Raw genomic sequence first — 21,297 nt, 5'->3', positions numbered from 1 at the left:
TTGTATTTCCCTATTGATTAGTGATGTTGAACATCTTTTCATGTGCTTATTGGCCATTTGTATATCTTCTTTGGAGAAATGACTCCTTAATTCCTTTGCCCATTTTTAAATTGGAGTGTTTATTTTTGTTGTTGTTGTTGAATTGTAGGAGTTCTTTACATATTTTGGATGCCAATCCCTTATCAGATGTATGATTTGCAAAATATTTTCCCCCAGTCTGTGGGTTGCCTTTCACTCTGTTGATAGTGACCTTTGATGTACAAAAGTTTTAAAATTTTGATTATCTACTTTTTCTTTTGTTGCCTGAAATTTGGTATTATATCTCAGAAATCATTGCTAACTCCAGTGTCATGAAGCTTTTCTCCTATGTTTTAAGAGTTTTTATAGTTTAGGGGCTTCTAATTTTTTCATACCTTATTATAGATAACATTTATTATAATGTATTATAATTGCCTGATTCTACCTTCTATATTAGAAGTTGCACAAAGGGGGGGACCTTGTCTTCCTTGATGATTACTTTTGATCCTGTTACATAGTAGGCACCAAAGTCCATCTTGAACTTTAATTGAAATTTTGTTAACGAGGGAACTAAATTATTTTTTTCACATCTAAGTTACTCTTTCTCTTTAGTTGGCAATTTAAAACGAAAGGCAAATGGTATTTTTGCTCTTTGGTTTCTGTTTTTAACTTTATGGTTGGATTGATTATGTTTCCTTAGCATTGTAGCTGTGCAGGTTGTTTAACAAGAATATTTTGGTAAAGGGGATATTCTCACTTACATTCCTTAGCTAAATATTTAAACTAGTCTTCAGGGTTCACTTGGAAACAAGCAGAGGTATACCAGCTGAAGAAACAAAAATTCTGGATCGTTATTAAGTTATGGGTTTAAAATTCTGAATATTTTAAAGCTACTTGAAGGTTTTTAGTAGGTTAAAAAACTCTTCATAATTGAACCTAAAAAATATGTTGTATATACATAAGTTGTTTGAGTCTTTATCATGTTTAAGTATTTTAAGGCACAGCTTTGTCTCTCTGGTTAGTGATAAGAATACCTAGTACTTATTGAGTGTTTAGTATTAAAATATATTACAGGGACTGTTCTAAGTATATTATTAAGTCATTTAATCCTTAACAACAACCTTGTTAAGTAAGTACTGTTATTGCCTCCTTTTTACAGATGAAGAAATTGTAGCACAAAGATTGAAAATACCTGCCCAAGTTCAGCTGACTAGTGGCAGAGCTGAATGCACTAAATGTACTTTTTTTCCCCTTCATATGCGCTTCAAATTGTTTACTTTGTTATTGTGGTTACAAATGGAACATTTTAAAGTTTTTAGATATTTGCCGGTTTAGGAGTATTGAAAACTGTTAAGATGATGATGATGATGATGATGATGATGATTATTTTAGATAAAACGTCTTGCTCTGTCACCCAGGCCAGAGTGCAGTGGTGCAAATGTAGCTCACTGCAGCCTCAAACTCGTAGGCTCAAGCAGTCCTCCTACCTCAGCCTCCGAAGTAGCTAGGACTACAGGTGCTTGCCACCTTGCCCAGCTAATTTTCTATTTTTTGTAGAGATGGGGGTCTCACTGTGTTGCCCAGGCTGGTCTTGATCTCTTGGCCTCAAGTGATCCTTCTGCCTCAGCTTCCCAAAGTGTTGGGATTACAGGAATGAGCCACTGTGCCTGGCCAAGATTATTGTGTTGTTTTTTTTTTTTAATAATTCTAAGTGCATTCAGACAAGATTATTGTTTTTAAAACTGTACTATATAGACTTGCTATTTTTAAACTGTACTGTATAGACAAGCAATTATTTCAAATAATTGTTTGAAAATGGTAGAATTCATAGACTTCTGAATCTGGAATTTTAAAGTTTGCCATGCTAAAATTATCCTTCTCACAATTGGGTTTTCCGTAATTTATTGTATTTTCAAATTTATTTCTATTTTCACAATTTCTATTTTATAATTCTATTTTCAATTTGAAAATAGAATAAATTATGGACAAATACAGACTCATTTTACATAATGCAGAGTATTCTGGAATGGACACAAAACAAAAGGGGAGTCAGAAAAGGTGTATAAAAGTTGGATAAGGTGTGTAAGAGCCTCACTATATTAGTTAAAGTTCTTTTGGTTGTATTGGAAATTATCACTGGCTGACTTAACAAAGCAGAAATTTTTGAAATACACTAGGAAATACACAGAATAAAAAAATCTAGCCTCAGAATGGGCAGGAAACCCAGTTGTGCTGGTGACCTTCAGGATGCTGTTAGCATGGCTCAGCTCCAGTGACCCTTAATTTCTTTGTCTTTCCATTCAAGCTTCACATTTCTAGGAGACTAATATAGGCCTACCTTGGATTAAGGTGTCTAACCCTGGCTCAAATCAGGTATGCCCAGGGGTCAAGGTGAGGGAGTACAGATACACAACCAGGGCTATTTACAGAAAAGGGGGGATCATGGTGAGGCAGGCAGTCCTCCTCATCAGTGACTGGTACTTTGGCTTCAGTATTGTGGGATAAAATCTTTGTAGAGAAAATCCTGAGGCTTAGAGAGGTGAACTAAGTTTACCAATGTCATGCATTTACTAAGAGGTGAAGTTAGGATATGTATTTAGAATTATGAACTCTGATTTATTTGGGGCTGAGTTCTTGAGAGCTCTTTGAATACTAAGCTAAAAAGGTTGGATTTCATTCTGTAGGAGTTTCTGAACTGAAAGGGCCATGTCAAAGTGATAATTTAAAAATGAATGGATGAATGAATCTGATAGTGGTATGTAGAGTGGATTAGAGCACGGGGGAAAATCTGAGAAGATGGTGATATGTGGGGGTGGAGAGGAATGGAGTGAGGCACCTGCTAAGCTATGTCTTTTTTGTTTTTTTGTTTTGTAAAGATGAGGTCTCCCTATGTTGCTTAGGCTGTTCTTGAACTCCTGAGCTCAAGTGAGCCTCCTGCCTTGGCCTCCCAGAGTGTTGGGATTATAGGTGTGAGCCACTGTTCCTAGTTTAAGCTATGTCTTAATTTAGTTAAGAAGTTCAGCAAAAAGATAAGAAACTATCATGGTTTTTATTTATATATAGGATGGTCACTACATTATATTGTTTTCCTATTCATTTATGATAGTTGATGCACTTTAAATACCTTGCTGTTGTATTCTATTTCAGACTTTGGGGTTAGTGCTTTTTTAGCAACTGGTGGTGATATTACCCGAAATAAAGTGAGAAAGACCTTTGTTGGCACCCCTTGTTGGATGGCACCTGAAGTTATGGAACAGGTACCGTGTCTTTTTTCTGTTTTAAATGGATTAGGGCTTTGTTTTGAAACTCAAAAAACTTAATAGTGTTTGCTTTTGTTTGGCATAGCAGGTTAGCTTTGGGAAACATGTCCCTGTTCCTTGGTTAGGATTTTAGTCCACCCTTGAAAACAAAACAACAGAAATTCTTTGGAACTTTGCAAAGGATATATGAAATTCAGGAATAATATAATTGAGGCTTGTTTTAATAATTTTATTAGTACAAATTATACCAAATTTTACATATAGATTTATTGGTTTAATGATTTCTAAATTATGTCCAGTTTTGTTTCCTAAGCCTCCATATAGTTATTTCTAGTTCTTAATAGATGCTTCACATAAATGCCTTATAGATATATCAAACTCAGTATGCTGCGAACCGAATTCATTTTTACTCTGTTTTAATCACCTGTATTCACCCTGTTGGTGAGGGAAGGATTCCCACTGTAAAGTTATGGGAATGGCTGAACATACAACACCTGACACGGGATAAATGAGATTGACAGCTGTCTATTAGTCATATATACTCACAGCCTAGGGAAGGAGGATAACTGCATGCCGTGCAGGACCAGCAGAGTTGCACTGAGTAACAGAATGAACAAGAAGGGGCTTTGGAGACAGGCTTTGTAGTACCAGCAGATTGCCATGCCCCTTGGTTTCCTTGAGAAGATAAGATTGGCTGACAGGGAGCCGAAATCTGCTTCTCAGGGGCAAGCAGGAACTGTACCTGGTCGTTTGATAAGGAGGATTGTTGGGCTAGGAGACATTATCTGCAAGAGCAGAGTGGGGAGGGGAACTTCTGCTTAGGTCTCTAGAGGCCCTTCAGTTTTACCAGATGGCAGGGCAGCACATACTATTGATCCTTAATTTTAGGTCTTACACACTACACACTCCCCAATCCTATTTCTCCTATATTGCTTAGGATAGAAAATTAAAATGTATAGCCATGTAATGTACTGGTGACAGTGTATAAGTAGAGAAATTTGGCCACATATTCACTCTAAAAAGTTTAAAAGTATTCACAACCTTCATAACTTTTTCATTATAGAAATTAAGGTGATAATACCATAATACAGATCCTTTGGAAAACAAAAAAGCTACCCCACTACAAAACATTTTGTTTTGATACTTTCTAGTATTTTACTGTTTGTAAAAGTTTCAGGACGTATGAGCAATTTTGTGTTTTTTTCTTCATGTTTTATCACAAGTGTTTTTTATATGTTCACATAGAATTAATAAATATTGCTTTTAATTGACTGTAATTTTTAAAATATACCATACTTAACAATTTCTTCACCATTGGTGAACATTCAGGTTGTGTCTTTATTTTTTGTATTACCAAATATATTTAGATTTTGCCTACTTTATTTTATTGGTTTAAAGCTTATGAACACTTTCATTGTTCTTGGTACACATTAGAGGTAGCTTTTTTGTTTGTTTATTTTTAGAGACAGAGTCTTGCTCTGTCTCCCAGTCTGGAGTGCAGTGGTGCCATCATGGCTTACTACAACCTTGAACTCCTGGGCTCAAGCTAGCCTCCCGAGCAGCTGGACTACAGGCGTACGTCACCACTCCTAGCTAATTAAAACAATTTTTTTTTGTGGAGATGGGGTCTCACCATGTCGCCCAGGCTGGTCTTGAACTCCTGGCCTCAAGCCCACCTCATCCTCCCACCTCAGCCTCTCAAAGTGCTGGGATTACAGGCAAGAGCCACCACACTCCACCTCAGAAGCTAACTTTTTTTTTTTTTTTGAGGCGGAGTTTCACTCTTGTTACCCAGGCTGGAATGCAATGGCATGATCTCGGTTCACCGCAACCTCTACCTCCTGGGTTCAAGCGATTCTCCTGCCTCAGCCTTCCGAATAGCTGAGATTACAGGCACACGCCACCGTGCCCGGCTAATTTTGTATTTTTTTTTTTTTTAGTAGTGATGGAGTTTCTCCATGTTAGTCAGGCTGGTCTTGAACTCCCAACCTCAGGTGATTCGCCTGCCTCAGCCTCCCAAAGTGCTGGGATTACAGGTGTGAGCCTCCACGCCTGGCCAGAAGCTAACTTTTAAAAGTCCTTTTATGCAGGTAAAAATAATCATGCAAATCTGTTTTGCAGGTCCGTGGTTATGATTTCAAAGCTGATATTTGGAGTTTTGGAATTACAGCAATTGAATTGGCCACAGGGGCAGCTCCTTATCATAAATATCCACCAATGAAGGTGAGGCTTGTATTCCAAATACTACCCCAGCTCAAGTCCCAATTCCTTTTCAGAGCCATTTGCCAGTCTTTTAATTTTTTTTATTGTGGTAAAATACACATAACATAAAATTGACCATCATCTTTAACCATTTTGAGTATATAGTTCAATGGTATTAAATGCATTCATCATGTTGTGCGGTTGTCACCACCATCTGCATCCAAACTCTTTTCATTTTAAAACTGGAACTCTATACCCATTAAATAGTAACTCTTGATTCCCATTCTTAGCCCCTTGGCAATCACTTTTTGTCTCTATGATTTTGACTACTCTCAATACCTCATATAAGTAGAATCACACAGTGTTTATCTTTGAGTGGCTAGCGTAATGTCCCCAAGGTTCGTCAATGTTGTAGCATGTTGCAGAATTTTCTTGCTTTTTAAGGCTGAATAATATCCATTGTGTGTGTGTGTGTGTTGAGAAGCTAACCATCTACAACATATTATTTATGTGAAATACACGTAATAACTCTGGGTTTTAAACAACTGATTCAGATATGAACTTACAGAAAATAAAATGTTTGTATGTTGGTGGGGGGGTGCCTATATTGAAAAATCTTGACCACAATAGTTAAACTTTACTGAGTCATCACAGGTTTATAGTATATTGAAAATTCTTGCAGGTTTTAATGCTGACACTGCAGAACGATCCTCCTTCTTTGGAAACTGGTGTTCAAGATAAAGAAATGCTGAAAAAATATGGAAAATCATTTAGAAAAATGATTTCATTGTGCCTTCAAAAAGATCCAGAAAAAAGGTAAAATATGAGAAAAAGTCTACTTTTCTCTCTAATAAAACATTGTGAGAAGTCTAAGAATCACATACTCGTATGTACAGGAAATTATTTTCAAAAGAACTAAATATAAACTTTAAAAAAGTATACAGAGACCATTATACTAGATTGGAAATGAATTGATTTCTGCCTTCTTTGTAGTATACAGTGTACCCTAAATAGTTCAGCTTTTTCCTTGTTAATTTCTTATAAAGTTGTACATTGTGAATTCTGTATTAATAAATGCCAAGTTAGTGGAGAAGTTTGTTTTTAATTTGCATTTAAAATTTATAAATGAATGTCTTAATGCCGTTTACAGTATTAAGAAAGGAAAGACACATAGGAAATTTATATTTAGTGTCTAATAATCATACTTATTTCCATGTTAGAAAGATACTTTAGTAAGTGGACCAAAAATTCAAATAGCTTCCTTATCAATATTAGACAGATTGAATGACAAGTGAGCAAATAAATAAGAACATCCAATACGTGTAACTTCTTGAATTAAGCAGAATCGTAGAATGTTGGGGATCATTGAGTACAACCTTTTATTTTTGAGGTCACTTGATACTTAGTCATAGGAGTAGGACTTGAATCTCAAAGTCCTGATTCCTAACTTAGGGCTCTGTTCCCTCTGAGTCTTATTTGTCTGTTTCACATATATATTCCACTCAGCTTCTTAGCACTGAGTTCTTTAATTTTTGTTTCTCTAAAGATCATTAAAAGGGAAAGACTTTGATGTTCTTGATCACATCTCTAGTATATGTAATAGGGTTTCAGAATTTATTGTTGGAAATATTGGAAAGGGTAAGAAAAACAGGTAGCAAAATTTATACCTGTGTTTTTATAATTTTTTTTTCTGTTTCTGAGTAAACAGTTAAAAAAGACAGGAAACACTTTTCTTTTACCAAATTAGTTGGTTAAAGGAACAAAATTATCTTGTTACAAATACCTAGAAATGCCAGATAAAATCTATCCAACTTAAAGATTCTCAGATGCCAGAAATAATAAGGAAGCCCTAAGTTAAAGAAGAAATACTGTGAACTAATCCCGTGGCTGTTTTCAGTGGGTCACTATTCATTCTGATAACCTACTGATTTGGATTTGTAACTCCCATGTGAAGACTGGAATTGAGATCTTGGGTCCACCCAGTGGGGAGTTTGAACTGAGATTCTTCTTAAAGCTAAGAACTTCAGATGTCTGTATCCTTAGTAAAAGGATAGACAAGAATAAAAATTGTCATCACCAAAAGACAACAAAAACCTCTCCTGAATAATCAAGCCCTTCAACCTGGACATTCCACAGGTTTAGAGTCTATACTACCTATGTTATCCAGGAACCCACAGGATTAGAACGTTAAAAAAGCTTCACCAAATCACTTTTTATTTGTGACGGAAGTAGTCACAGAGCTGCACTGGAAGAACACTGTCAAACTCTAGCTCCCATTGGATTCCTGAACATTATGCACCACTGTAATAAGGTCACAATCCAAAATTAAGAAACACACAGTGAAACAATGCATTATGAACTAGTTAGCAGACACAAGCAGACGGATTAGTGCTCCAAGAGATTTAGGTAATGCAGTGATAATCTGAAAAGATATAAAATTAAGTATATTGAAAATAATTAAAATTATAAGAGAAGAAATCAGACCCACAAGAAAAGACTGTGACTATGACAGAAGAACCAAATAGCAATGCCAGAAATGAAAAACACAGTGATTAATGTTTAAAACTTTCCATGAGTGTGAGCTGGACTTGTTGACTCACTTCTGATGAGTAGAGTATGAAAAAGGAAAAATAGCAACTTTACAATGCACCTCCTCTACCCAATGACCAAGGTTAACATCACTATTAATAATACATTGATAAGACTGATGTACCTCTTGATATGGTGCAACGAGAAGGGCATATAACCTGTGAGGTATTCTTCCTCCAAATCCGTAACTTCGGTCTATAATGAGAAAACATCAGACAAACCCAAATCGAGAAATATGCAGCAAAATACCTGACCAGCAATCTTCAAAACTGTCAAGGAAGAGAGACTAAGAAACTGTCACAGATTGGAGGAAATTAAGAAGACGTGAAGACGGAAAGCAACAGAGTATCCTATACTAGATCCTGGGACAGAAAAAGGACATTAGTGGAAAAACTGGAGAAATGGAATGAAGTCTGTAGTTTAGTTAATAGTATTGTACCAGTGTTGATATTTTAGTTGATTTCTTTATTATTATACTGTGGTTATGTAAAAGGTTAATGATAGCAGAAGGTGGTGAATGGCATGTAGGAACTCTGTACTAGTTTTGCAGCTCTTCTCTAAGTCTAAAATTATTATAAAACTTTAAGAAAACTGGAAGCTATAGAAAATCTATTCCAGTTTGTAAACCAAAATTAAACTTTGTTTAGAACATTGCTAAGTTAAAATAACACGCACAATGGACTGGTTAAACAGAACAACCAGTAAAACAAAAAAGAGATTATTTACTCAAGTACCAGGCACTGTGGTAAACACTTAACATATATTGTTTAGTTTTCACAGTAATCCTTTGAGGATAGCACTGTTATTTTCTTTATTTTACAAATGAAGAAACTGAATCACAGAGAGGTTAAGTAACCTTCTCCAAAGTCACACAGCTAATAAATGGTGGAATCAGAATTCTGACCCATGCAATTGGACTAGAGTTAGCCTGTTTTAATCAGACTACACTATACTGAGGAAATTGCTCAGAATGTAGCACAGAAAGATCAAAGAGGGAATATGAAAGAAATATTAACATTTGGAGGGTGGACTGAGAAGGTTCAGTATGTTTGTGTGTATGCACATCCACACACACACGCATGCACAAATGTACATATACATATACATGAACTTACCAGGAAAGACTAGAGAGAATGTAGGAGAAGTGATATTCAAAGAAATAATGGCTGAGAATTTTCCAGAGTTGATGAAAGACCTATATTCTCAGAGTAAAGAGCCATCCCCCCAGAATTCCAAGCAGTGTCCCCCTTCCACTTGTACACGTTGTTGTGAAACTACTGGACACGAAGCAAAGATAAACTCCTACAGGCAACCTCGGGGAACAGATTACCTACTGAGGATTAGCAGGTAGACTTGACAGCTACTTCCCCAATAACACAACAGTTACGGCCAGCATTTAGTGAAATGCTCAGAGAAAATGCAGTCATGTGTCACTTAAAATGATGAGGATTCATTCTGTAATATGTGTATTAGGCAGTTTTGTCATTGTGTGAACATCATGGAGTGTACTTACACAAACTTTGATGGTACAGCCTACTGCATGCCTAGGCTATTTAGTGTAGCCTGTTGCTCTGACTACTGTCAAATACACAGTATATTGTTGGCCAAAGCATTAAGAGGCTCATGACTGTGACTTTGACCCAGAGTTCTCCAGCTAGTCAGACTGTCATTCAAGAATGAACATGAAATTATTTTGCACACAGAAATTGAGTTTTCCAGTCACATTCTGTCACTTAAAGAACCCATAAGTTAGACTTTAGAAAGAAGGAAATGAAGTCAGAAGAAAGGAATGAATAATAAGAAGCAATGTTGAGCAATCACATTGTTGAGCATATTGAAATCTTGAGTGAATGAAAAAATAAGAGTGATAATGTAGGATTTCAGTTTGCACAGCACTTTCACATTTATTCAGCTTTTTAATCTTTATAATAATCATCTGAGGTGCTGGTTCTTAAACTGGAATGCATATTGGAATTACCTGGGGAGTTTTAAAAATTACTAAGACCAATTAAAGCTTCTGCTTTAATTGGTATGAGGTATAGCCTGGTCATTGGTTTTGTTTGTTTGTTTGTTTTTGAGACAGTCTTGCTCTGTCGCCCAGGCTGGAGTACAGTGGCACAATCTTGGCTCACTGCAACCTCCGCTTCATGGGTTCAAGCAATTCTCCTGCCTCAGCCTCCCGAGTAGCTGGGACTACAGGCGCACGCCACCATGCCCTGCTAATTTTTGTGTTTTTTTAGTAGAGACGGGGTGTCACCGTATTGGCCAGGATGGTCTTGAACTCCTGATATCGTGATCCACCCACCTTGGCCTCCCAAAGTTCTGGGATTACAGGTGTGAGCCATGGTGCCCGCTGGTCATTGGGATTTTTACATTCTTCCCAGATAGTTTAATGCACAGCAGTGTTTAAGAACTACTGCTCTTAGGGGCTTGGCCAAGTAATACTGAACCTTAGAGAGGTTGTGATTTGCTCAGGATCAGGTAGGTGTGTGGCAAAATAGGTCCAGTCTCTTAAATGTTAAATTCTTTATTCTGAATGATACTCTTTTAAAAGCTTATAAAATTGACAGTCATGTCTTTACTTAAAAGGAAATAAGACCATGAAGAAATGAGTTAAACACTGAGTTTTGTTAAATTTGGGGAATATACTTTACTTTTAGAATTTTCATTTTTAAAGGGAGATTGTGAAATCTATTTTTAAGGATCTGTGGTTACTTAAATTGAAGGCTGGCAGGCTACCATGTGGCAAGAAGTGGAGGTCTTGATTTGGTCCGTTTCCTCTCTGTGTGTTTAAATATATTTTTATGCGTTGCTAAAAATGTTAGATAGATATTTTCTGGCTTACTTATTGGGAAATAATATTAAATATTAAATTAATATTATTAAATAGCAAATATATTAGACTCTATTAAGAAATCATGCTTCCAGAAAAAACATTTCACTAATGATTTTTTCAAAGAATATACAATAATTGTTATCAGAATATTTGTTTTGAGTTTTTTATTTTATTCAATGTCCTGTATCAAGTTTGTTTTACTTTTGCTTTTTAGCAGTTTAAGGAAAGTAGAGTATACTGTTTTTATTTTGCTGTTGAAAAAAATTTTTTCTCATTTTTGATGATGGAATCTGACATTACACTTGAATTAATTGTAAAAACTTTTCTTCCCTCCCTCCCTGGTTTTAGACCAACAGCAGCAGAACTATTAAGGCACAAATTTTTCCAGAAAGCAAAGGTAGGCAATTCCAGCTTTTGATTATGTGTATTCATAGGATGCTCCTCAATTACTCAGATTATGTTCACTGCTTAGAAGTTGGATGATTATGTTTGGAAAAATGATGGTAGATAAAATAATTGCAGAAAGCACTATGTATACAGTTTTTGTAATTAAGATAATTGCTTCAGAATTTAGTAAATCTTTTTAAATATTAGGTTAAACTGATCATAGGAACAATGATTATTAAATTTTGTCATTATAAATATAATTTGTGAAAAATACCAAACTCTGGTTTTAAGGTTTACTACTGAATTTGTAAACATCTCATTTCCCAAATATATCAGATAGTAGGATGTTACTGTAGTTGGAAATGTAGGACCATGATCTCAAAGAACATACAGTACAGCAAACTCTTCATAGACAATGGTTCATACAGTGTACTACTCTTAATTTTCTGTCTCAATTTATGAAATTGTGGTAGTAACGTACTAAAGGAGCTTCAGAGTGAAAGAATGAAAGTTTTTCTCACACTTCATTACAGAACAGTTACTATATCACATTTTGATTATGGTGAACATTTTTGTGGGGTTTTTTTTTGATACCTTAAAAACTTATAAAAACAAAATACTTTTCCTCTCCAGAATAAAGAATTTCTTCAAGAAAAAATATTGCAGAGAGCACCAACCATTTCTGAAAGAGCAAAAAAGGTAAATCAGAATTTAACTCAGTTTTCCTGAAGAATTTACTTTATTTTTGCATTTTGAAAACATGTTAAGTAATACATTGTTAATAGTATATGAGAATTACTGGTTTTCTTTCGATCCTTTCTAAAGCATTCTTTGATACATTCATTCAGCAAATATCTTTGGTCTACTGTATGCCTTGGTATTACTCTGCTATCTTTTAGGATGAAAAGGGATGCTAGACAGTAATTGGTAAATTAATTCTAAACTCTGTTTGATAACTGTTTCCAGCTACCAGAGTGAGTTCTGATTTTACATAGCATTTATAGCTTTGGGTATAAGTCACAGTACCCTCTTTGGAACTCCAAATTTTCTACTGCCTTTACAGAAAGACTGAAAGAACTTTATTATGCACATGTAATTTCTAAGAAGTTTGGTCATGATGTGAGCATACAGAATGCTTTAATATCTCAGTTTGGGCAGAATATATTAATCTTCCTGTCCATTATACTTTTATGAACCTCTGTGAGAGCAGGGAGAAGAAAATCCTCCCTTTTTCCCACTCTTACTTCTCTGCTGAAGCAGACTTATCCAATGTGAAGGAAAGGAGGCAGTTTGGGCTTCTGCTGATGATAGACTTGAAGAAGGTAAAGGTCTTACACGTTATATAATATAGTGGTAAGCCTGTCCAAGAAGTTAGAAGCATTATGTCTAGCAGTGGCTTATTCTCTTCCATAGATCTCACTGCTTGGGAATTTTGATACGTTCCAAGAATTTAACACAGTGAAGAACCAGAAATGTATATTAAATACTTGGAAATGATATTCTTAATAAGCACTGGTAAAACAGTTAACTTGTCTCTATTTTAGAGATGTATCTTTTTCAGTGGCTATAATCCATCGTTCCATATCAGAATCACCTGGGGACTTAAAAAAAAAAAAAAAAGAAACATGGACAGTGTCATCCCAAACCAATTAAAGTCATGTCTCTAGTGGATGAGACTTGGAAGATTATTCTCATGGATAGCTACTAGGTTAAAAACTCACTTGGCTCATTCCTTCACTTTATGTCAAGTCTACTCAATTGGCCTTTCCTCAGAATAATATTCTCTGATTACTAAAACAGTACCCTCCCATGACTCTCTATCCCTTTACCCTACTTATCACCATCTGACGTTTTATAGTCATTCTTTACCGTTAGAATAACAGTTTAATGAGAACAGGGACTTTTTTTCATTGCTGTATCTTCAGTGTGCCTAGAATAGTTCCTGACACACAGGATATTCTTAAATAATATGTATATATTTCTATGCTTATTAATAATATGTATAAATTTTCTGTGCTTATTATTATAATAAATCCCATCTGAGATACATGTTGATTTATATCTGAAATCTGATTAATTTAAGAAGAGTAAGTTGGGTTCAGTGGCTCATGCCTGTAATCCCAGCACTTTGGGAAGCCAAGGCAGGTGGATCACTTGAGGCCAGGAGTTCAAGACCAGCCTGGCCAACATGGTGGAACCTCGTCTCTACTAAAAATACAAAACTTAGCCCGGCGTGGTAGTACATGTCTATAATTCCAGCTACTCGGAAGGCTGAGGCATGAGAATCATTTGAATGCAGAAGAGGGAGGTTGCAGTGAGCTGAGATTGTGCCACTGTACTCCAGCCTGGGCGACAGAGCAAGACTCTGTCTCAAAAAAAAAAAAAAGAACGAGCCTCAGACCGGGGATATGGTGACTCATGCTTGTAATCCCAGCACCTCTGGGAGGCTAAGGTGGGAGGATAGCTTGAACCCAGGAGTTCAAGGCCAGCCTGAGCAACATAGTGAGACCCCATATCTATAAAAAGAATTTAAAAATTAATAAGCTATGGTGGCGTACACCTCTGGTCCCGGCTATTCAGGATGTTGAGGTGGGAGGATCGCTTGAGCCTGGGAGGTTGAAGGCACAGTCAACTGTGATCATACCACTGTACTTCAGCCTGGGTTAATACCTGCATATATTTCCACCCTCCTGCCAAAAATTATCTACTAAAAGAACTGTTAAGAGAATAAAAAGAGATCAAGCACGGTGGCTCACGCCTGTAATCCCAGCACTTTGGGAGGCTGAGGCAGATAGATTGCTTGAGCTCAGGAGTTCAAGACCAGCCTGGGCAACATGGCAGACCCTATCTCTACTAAAAATACAAAAATTAAAATTAGCCAGGCATGGTGGTGTGTGCCTGTGGTCCCAGCTACTCAGGAGGCTGAGGTGGGAGGATTGTTTGAGCCTGCAGGGCAGAGGTTGTAGTGAGCCAAGATCATGCCACTGCACTCCAGCCCGGGTGACAGAGCGAGACTGTGTCTCAAAAAGAAAAGAAAAAATTAAAAGAAAAGGCATAAACCTCTAGTGGACAAAAAATGAGAGAAGTGAAAGCTGCAACCAAATATTCAAAACTTTTATGCCCATAAATTAGTGGTAAAGGACTTGGCAAATCAGCAGACTATAATTGCTAAGCCAGTATTAAGAAAAGCTTGGAAGCTACCATATACAACAGAACCCTGAAAGGTAAGGGAATTAATAGTGCCAGGTACCTCCAGAAATGAGAGTGAAAGTAGGGCTAAAAACAGGAAGGTTGGTTGAAAGTGTTAAGATAGAGTTAGACTGTGGTCCCTCCCCCACTCCATGCTGCACTCCAGGAGATGTCTGGTGGTTTATTCTGCAGAAGGGTAAAAGAAATGGTCTCTGAACTGAAGGACACCAGGCACAGTTAAAGATGGGAATAACTTACTGAAAAGGGCATTTAAGTAATTGTTTACACATTGAATGTTAAGAATCTATTCATATCACTTCATACAACTCCTGGAACATAAATATTAAGGCTTATTACCCCCTAGACAAGACGTTGAAAAATCCTTATTTGATCAATCTGACTAGCCTAAGAGGAAAAACAGAAGTACTGACATTGGAGGTGGGAAATGCTCACCCACATCACTCTGCAGTGAAGCAAACTCCACCCACTTAAAAGCTCAGTGTTTCCAATCAGTGCTTTAGTTCCTTGCACTTAAATATGAGCATAGATCTAGGATCACAGGATACTTCAGGGAAACCTCTTAATATGAAAAATAGAGGTCAAAATAAACAGAAAAAAAAAGAAACTTACAGGAAACAGACTATATAGGAAGATAATTTAAATAAAATCATGACTGTCTTTAGAGATAAGAGTTTATATTTACCAGGAGTGGTAGCCCACGCCTGTAAATCCCAACACATTAGGAGGAGAAGTCAGGAGGATTGCTTGAGCCCAGGAGTTCTAGACCATCCTGGGTAACAAGGCAAGACCCAGACTCTACCAAAAAAAAAAATTAGCTGGGCATGGTGGCATGTGCCTGTGATTCCAGCTGCTCGGGAGGCTGAGGCAGGAGGATCGCTTGAGCCCAGGAGGTAGAGGCTGCAGGGAGCTGTGTTTGCGCCACTGCACTTCAGCCTGGGTGACAGAGCAAGACCCTGTCTCAAAAGAAAAAAGAGTTTACATTCACAAAAAGTAAACATGATACTATTAAAGAAGCATTTGTGCCATGACAATTCAGTGAAGACTAAAGAATCATCATCTTCAAATGGCCTTGGTACAACTGAATAGTCACATGCAGAAGAATGAAGTTGGGTCTTTTACTCTCATCCTACAAAAAATTAACTCAAAATGGATTGTTGACCTAAATATAGGAGCTAAAGTTATAATACTGTTGGAAGAAAATATAGCTGTAAATCTTTGGGAATTTGAGCTAGGCAAAGCTTCCTTAGATATGACACCAAAAATACAAGCAATTAAAGGAAAAAGTAGGTAAATTGATTTTATCAAAAGTTAAGACTTTTGTGCTTCAATAGATGCTGGCAAGAAAGTGAAAAGACAACCTACAGAATGGGAATAAATATTTGCAAATCATATATATGATAAGGGACTTGTATCTAGAATATATAAAGAACTTTTGCAACTCAATAATAAAAAGACAACACATTTTTAAAAATGGGCAAAGGATCTGAATAGAGACCTCTTGAAGATAGATAAATGGCCAATAAACACATGAAAAGATACTCAGTATTATTAGCCATCAGAGAAATGCAAATCAAAATAACAAAGAGATACCACTTCACACCCACTAGGATGGCTATAATCAAAAAGACAGTAACAACTGTTGGTAAAGATGTGGAGAGATTGGAACACTTCTGCACTGGTGATGGGAATGTGAAATGGTGCAGCCACTTTGGAAAGCAGTCTGGCAGTTCCTCAGAAGCCTAAACAAAGTCACCATGTGACCCAGCAATTCTACTCCTAGGCACACGCCAGAGAATTGAAAACGTAAGTCCACACAAAAATGTGTACGCTGCTCATGGCAGCATTATTCATAATAACCAAAAAGTGTAAACAACCCACATGCTCATCAGCTGATGATTAGATTTATAAAATGTGGTATATTCATACAGTAGAATACTATTTGACAATAAAAAGGAATGAAGTACTGATACATGCCATAGCATGGATGACCCTTTCAAACATTATGCTAGTTAAAAAAGCCCATCACAAAAGACCACATGTTGTATGATTCAATTTATGTGAAATGTTGAAAATAGGCAAATGTAAAGAGACAGAAAGTAGATTAGTGGTAACATAGGACTGGGGGTTTTGGAGAGAAGTGGCCAGTTACTGCTAAAGAGTATGGCATGTCTTGTAGGGAGTGATAAAAATGTTCTAAATTTGATGGTAGTGATGGTTACACAACTTTGAATATACTAAAAATCATTGAACTGTATACTTTGAGTGGTTCAGTTGTATGGCGTATGAATTATAAGGGAGCTTTTAGAGAACCAGGACCAGTACCAACAAAAAGCTTTTGGAAGTTGAAAACATAGAAGAAATGAAAAATTCAATGCAAAGGTTGAGGAAATTTCCCAGAAAAGAGTTCAAAAGGCCCAGATATAGATAACAAAAAGCTGAGATTAGAGGACCATTTGAGAAGGTACAGCATTTGAGTAAAGAGAATTCCAGAAAAGGAGAACTGAGAAAAACAGAAGAAAGTAAATCATTGACAAAATAATTCAAGAAAAATGTCCAAAACTGGATGGTCATGAATTTCCAGATTGAAAGAGTCTTGAGTACTCAGCACAATTAATAAAAATAGACTAATGCTAACATACATTACCATGATAAGTCAGAATACTGGAGGCAAAAAGAAGAATCTGTATTCTTCCAGGGAGGGGGGAAATGTCACAGACAGGATCAGGAGTCATGATGACCTCAGTAGCACTTCTGGAAGCCAAACAATGAGGCAGTTTTCTTCAAAGGTGTGAAAGAAAATAATTACTGATGCAGCCTTTTCTTTTTTGACCAAACAATGAATGAAGTGTGAAGATGGAATCAAGATAAGTTCAGAAATGCATGACTTTAATACATGCTAATAGTGGAGATGGTGCTTAAACTAAAAACAGAAGTCACGTGATCCAGGACGCACAATCCTCTGGCTGATGGTAGAATTTGATCTGAAATAGGAGACATGCTGTGAAACCAGTCTAGGATGGAACAGATCAGGAGGTTCCGGTGAGAGTCTTCTTCAAGAAGATGATACTGACAGAATACCCATTTGAATGTGGTAAAAGGAGATATAAACAGCTGAGAGAGAATAAATACTAACTACAGGGGAAATAGAAGTGGTAATATATGATAAGGCTCAGCTCTGAATATGATATATATAATCATGTTATGTAAACATTGAATATTGATCTAACCAAAATTATAGTATATCTTGAGAAAAGAATAGAGAGTTCATAACAGAGTTAAATTTTCATCTTCTATTGTGGGAAGTCCTACAGATAACTCCTAAAACCAAAAAATCAGTGAATAATGATAGGACCACATATTCAAGAGATGAATGTCCAAAAAGATAAGCGAAAATGAGTTGAAAGTGGTTGCCAGTGGAGATGAAGCTGAAAGTTAGGAGGTTGCTGTTTTTCTTAACAAAACATGCACAGCTCTAGTACTCTTGAAATCATATGCAAGTATAAGTTTGACTTAACAAAAAGAAAAAATAACAGATTTTAAATCTTGGGTTTATTCATTTTGAGCACCCAAAACCTCTTTTTTTTTTTTTTCTTTCCTTAAATGTCTCAGGACATTTAAAATCAGATTTTTAGCTGTGATTTTACATAAGAAGGATTTTGATGTTTGGGCTCAGAGTATAGAAGTACAGCGGTTGTTACTAAAGACAGGTAGTAGAGATTGTCAACAGAGAGCAGGTGATGGTTGGAGGATATGAATTTATATGGGAACATTTATGGGGAAAATTATTATCTACTTAATGAATTGAAGTGATAGAAGAAGAGAGAAATACGGAGTTTTCTACTTAGTAAGCATGAAATACCACCATAACCCACTTCTCTTTCTAATGAGCAGGTTCGGAGAGTACCAGGTTCCAGTGGCCGTCTTCATAAGACAGAGGATGGAGGCTGGGAGTGGAGTGATGATGAATTTGATGAAGAAAGCGAGGAAGGGAAGGCAGCAATTTCACAACTCAGGGTAAATTTTATTGAACTGTGTACTTTAGCTAGAACTTATAAAGAATACAATTGTAACAGGATTTTCTTGAACAGCTTATTAATAATAGGAGCCCAGTTAATTCTGCATGGAAAGTTGGACTTAGACATCTGTTTGAATATAATATTTAGAGTATATAAAAATGACCCAAATCTACCAAATCTAGAGACGAAAGCTGCAAATGTCTGAGATGCAAAATACACTGGATAGGATTAATGGCCAATTAGACATCGCAGAAGAAAAGTTAGTGAACTTGAAGGCCCAGCAATGGAAGCCTTTTCCCTGAAGTCTGTTATCCTTCTACTAAGGAGGAATGGTGTATCTCTTATTCAGTTGGTACATCCTAGATATCTGTCATGCACACGTGTGTGTGTTTCCTAAAAACAGTGAAGACAAGAGTCTTCCTTTTGATTCATTTCATCACTCTTGCCTAAAAGCACTTCCTCAAGTTGTCAGGACTCATTCCTTCCTAAGACTGGAAGTCTTATAAGGAAATATAAATGTTTGAGGGTATTATACCTTTGACTGCTTAGGACTGGTTTTGTGGGATGAATAGTGAGTATACTGGTATATTGCTTCTTGCTTTTAGGATCTGCTTTGGTGAAAGCACTTATGACTCTTGATAAACACTGAATATTTGTTGACCTTGTTTATCTAATGAGGTCTTTGAGTCTAGTCCTTCTGTAGAGCTAAGTTTGTAAAGGCCTTGCCAATGGAAGTTGGCAAAAATCGATTAAGCTCTAAGCTTGGAAACACTGTTTAGAAGATAAATGCAAATATTTGTTTACATATAATTGTGAGTTTAATGTTTCTTTATAAATGTGAGACTATGGCATCCTTTCTTCCTTACTTTTTCATGTGATTCCTGTCTGAATTGATACTCTCATGTATTGTTATATTAAAGCTACCAGAGGAAGCTAAAGCTGCATGAATTTGGTAGTTCTAGCTTCCTGTGAAAGGGATGATGATGCTATTTTTCCTCTGACTAACAAATATTTCGAGAGATAACATTATAGCTTTTCAGTATCTAATTATTACTCTCTAGCTATCTATAGATAAATTTGGTAGTTCTGAAATAGTTACAGTAGCTTTCTTATAACCTAATACATTGGTATCTAAACAACACAGAAACTTACATACTTTGGCCACAGAATAAGTAGTTTCCTGTCCAGTATTTTTCATGTTATCTTTATAGCATTTTTGAGACCATGAATTCTTTTTAAGAACATGACTCTTTTAAAACTAAATTGAACTATGTTAAGAAAATAATATACCATGACCAAACGGGGTAGGGTGCAATGATGGTTCAGTATTAGGAAATCTCATAATATTGATAGATCTAAGGAGAAAAATCATATTTTTATTTTCGTAGATTCTGAAAAGGCTTTGACAAAATTCTGCCCATATTCATAATGCTGTTATGTAGATCCAGATTTCCATCTTTATATTATTTTCCTTATGCCTGAAAAACTTTCCTTAATATTTTTTGTGTTATAAGTCTTTTGGTGATGATTTTATGTCTGAAAATGTCTTTGTTTTGAGAATGTGTGTTTGTAGGGTATAGAATTCCAGGTTGACAGGCTTTTTTCTTTCAGCATTTTAAAGATATTTCTTCACCATCTTCTTGCTTGCATCTTTCCACTTAGAAATTTTGTGACATTCTTATTCTTGTTCCTTTATAAGTAACATGTCTTTTTTCCCTGGCTGCTTTTAAGATTTCCTCTTTACAAATGGTTTTGGCAAATTTGATTGCGATATGCCTAGGTATATTTTTCTTCATGTTTCTTGTGCTTGGGGTTTATTGAGCTTCTTGGATCTGTGGTTTATAGGTTTTTATCAAGTTTGGAAATTTTTCAGCCATTATATTTTCAAACATTTTTTCTGTCCCCCAGTAACATATATATTAGGCAGCTCGAAGTTGTCTCACAGCCTACTGTTTCTCTTAATTTTTTAAAAATTCTTTTTTTCTGTCTATTTTGTGTAGTTTTTATGCTAGCTTTCAAGTTTATTTATCTTCTGCAATATCTAATCTTCTGCTAATCCCATCCAGTTCCTGTTCATCTCAGGCATTGTAGTAGTCTAGAAGTTTAATTTTTTTTCCCATCTTCTATGTCTCTACTTAACTTTTTGGAGATATGTAATACAGCTATGATAACTATTTTAACATCCTTCTCTTCTAATTCTAACATCCATGTCAATTCTGAATTGGTTTTGTTTGGTTAGTTATTCTCTTCATTATGGCTTGAGGAGTATTTTCCTGCCTCTGCATATCTAGTAATCTGATTAGGTGCCAAACATTGTAATTTTCACCTTATTGCTTGCTGACAATTTTGTATTTCTGTAAGTCTTCTTGAGCTTTGTTCTGGGATACATTAAAGTTAGTTGGAAATAGTTTAATGCTTTTAGATCTTGCTTTTATAATTTGTTGGTTGGGTCTGTAGTAGTGTTCAGCCTACAGCCATTTATTCCCCATTACTGAGACAAGACCTTTTTGAGAACACTACCCAATGCTCTGTGAGTTATTAGTTTTTCCAGTCGGGCTGGTGGAAATAGGCACTGTTCCTGGCCCTGTGTGAGTGCTATGCACTCTTCCATCTCATCATTTTTGATGTTTTCCCCCCGTATTCTCCGGCATTTCTTTACGTGCATTCGTTGATAAGTATTCTGTCAAACATTCAAAAGTGACCGTCTGCAGCTATCTAGGGTTCACTCTCTTTGTAGCTTTCTCCTTCCTTGTACTGTTTTATCAGCTTAATCTGCCTT

At 36.2% G+C, this 21,297-nt stretch overlaps 1 protein-coding gene across 2 annotated transcripts in view; it reads left to right on the top strand.

The window, feature by feature from the left end:
* The window catches only part of OXSR1 (oxidative stress responsive kinase 1), a 92,862-nt gene that overhangs the window by 55,871 nt on the left and 15,694 nt on the right, over positions 1-21,297 (top strand). For both annotated transcript variants that reach the window (XM_054481234.2, XM_063662024.1), the window contains exons 6-11: positions 3,166-3,275; positions 5,400-5,501; positions 6,163-6,296; positions 11,254-11,302; positions 11,926-11,991; positions 18,394-18,516. In XM_054481234.2, the coding sequence (XP_054337209.1) occupies positions 3,166-3,275; positions 5,400-5,501; positions 6,163-6,296; positions 11,254-11,302; positions 11,926-11,991; positions 18,394-18,516 (584 nt within the window). The remainder of the gene's footprint in view (positions 1-3,165; positions 3,276-5,399; positions 5,502-6,162; positions 6,297-11,253; positions 11,303-11,925; positions 11,992-18,393; positions 18,517-21,297) is intronic.

This window comes from Pongo pygmaeus, chromosome 2 (assembly GCF_028885625.2).
Source record: "Pongo pygmaeus isolate AG05252 chromosome 2, NHGRI_mPonPyg2-v2.0_pri, whole genome shotgun sequence".
In the NCBI taxonomy this organism is placed as follows: domain Eukaryota; kingdom Metazoa; phylum Chordata; class Mammalia; order Primates; family Hominidae; genus Pongo; species Pongo pygmaeus.
The sequence above is the reverse complement of the archived record's forward strand: the minus strand, read 5'-3'. Positions and strand labels throughout refer to the sequence as shown.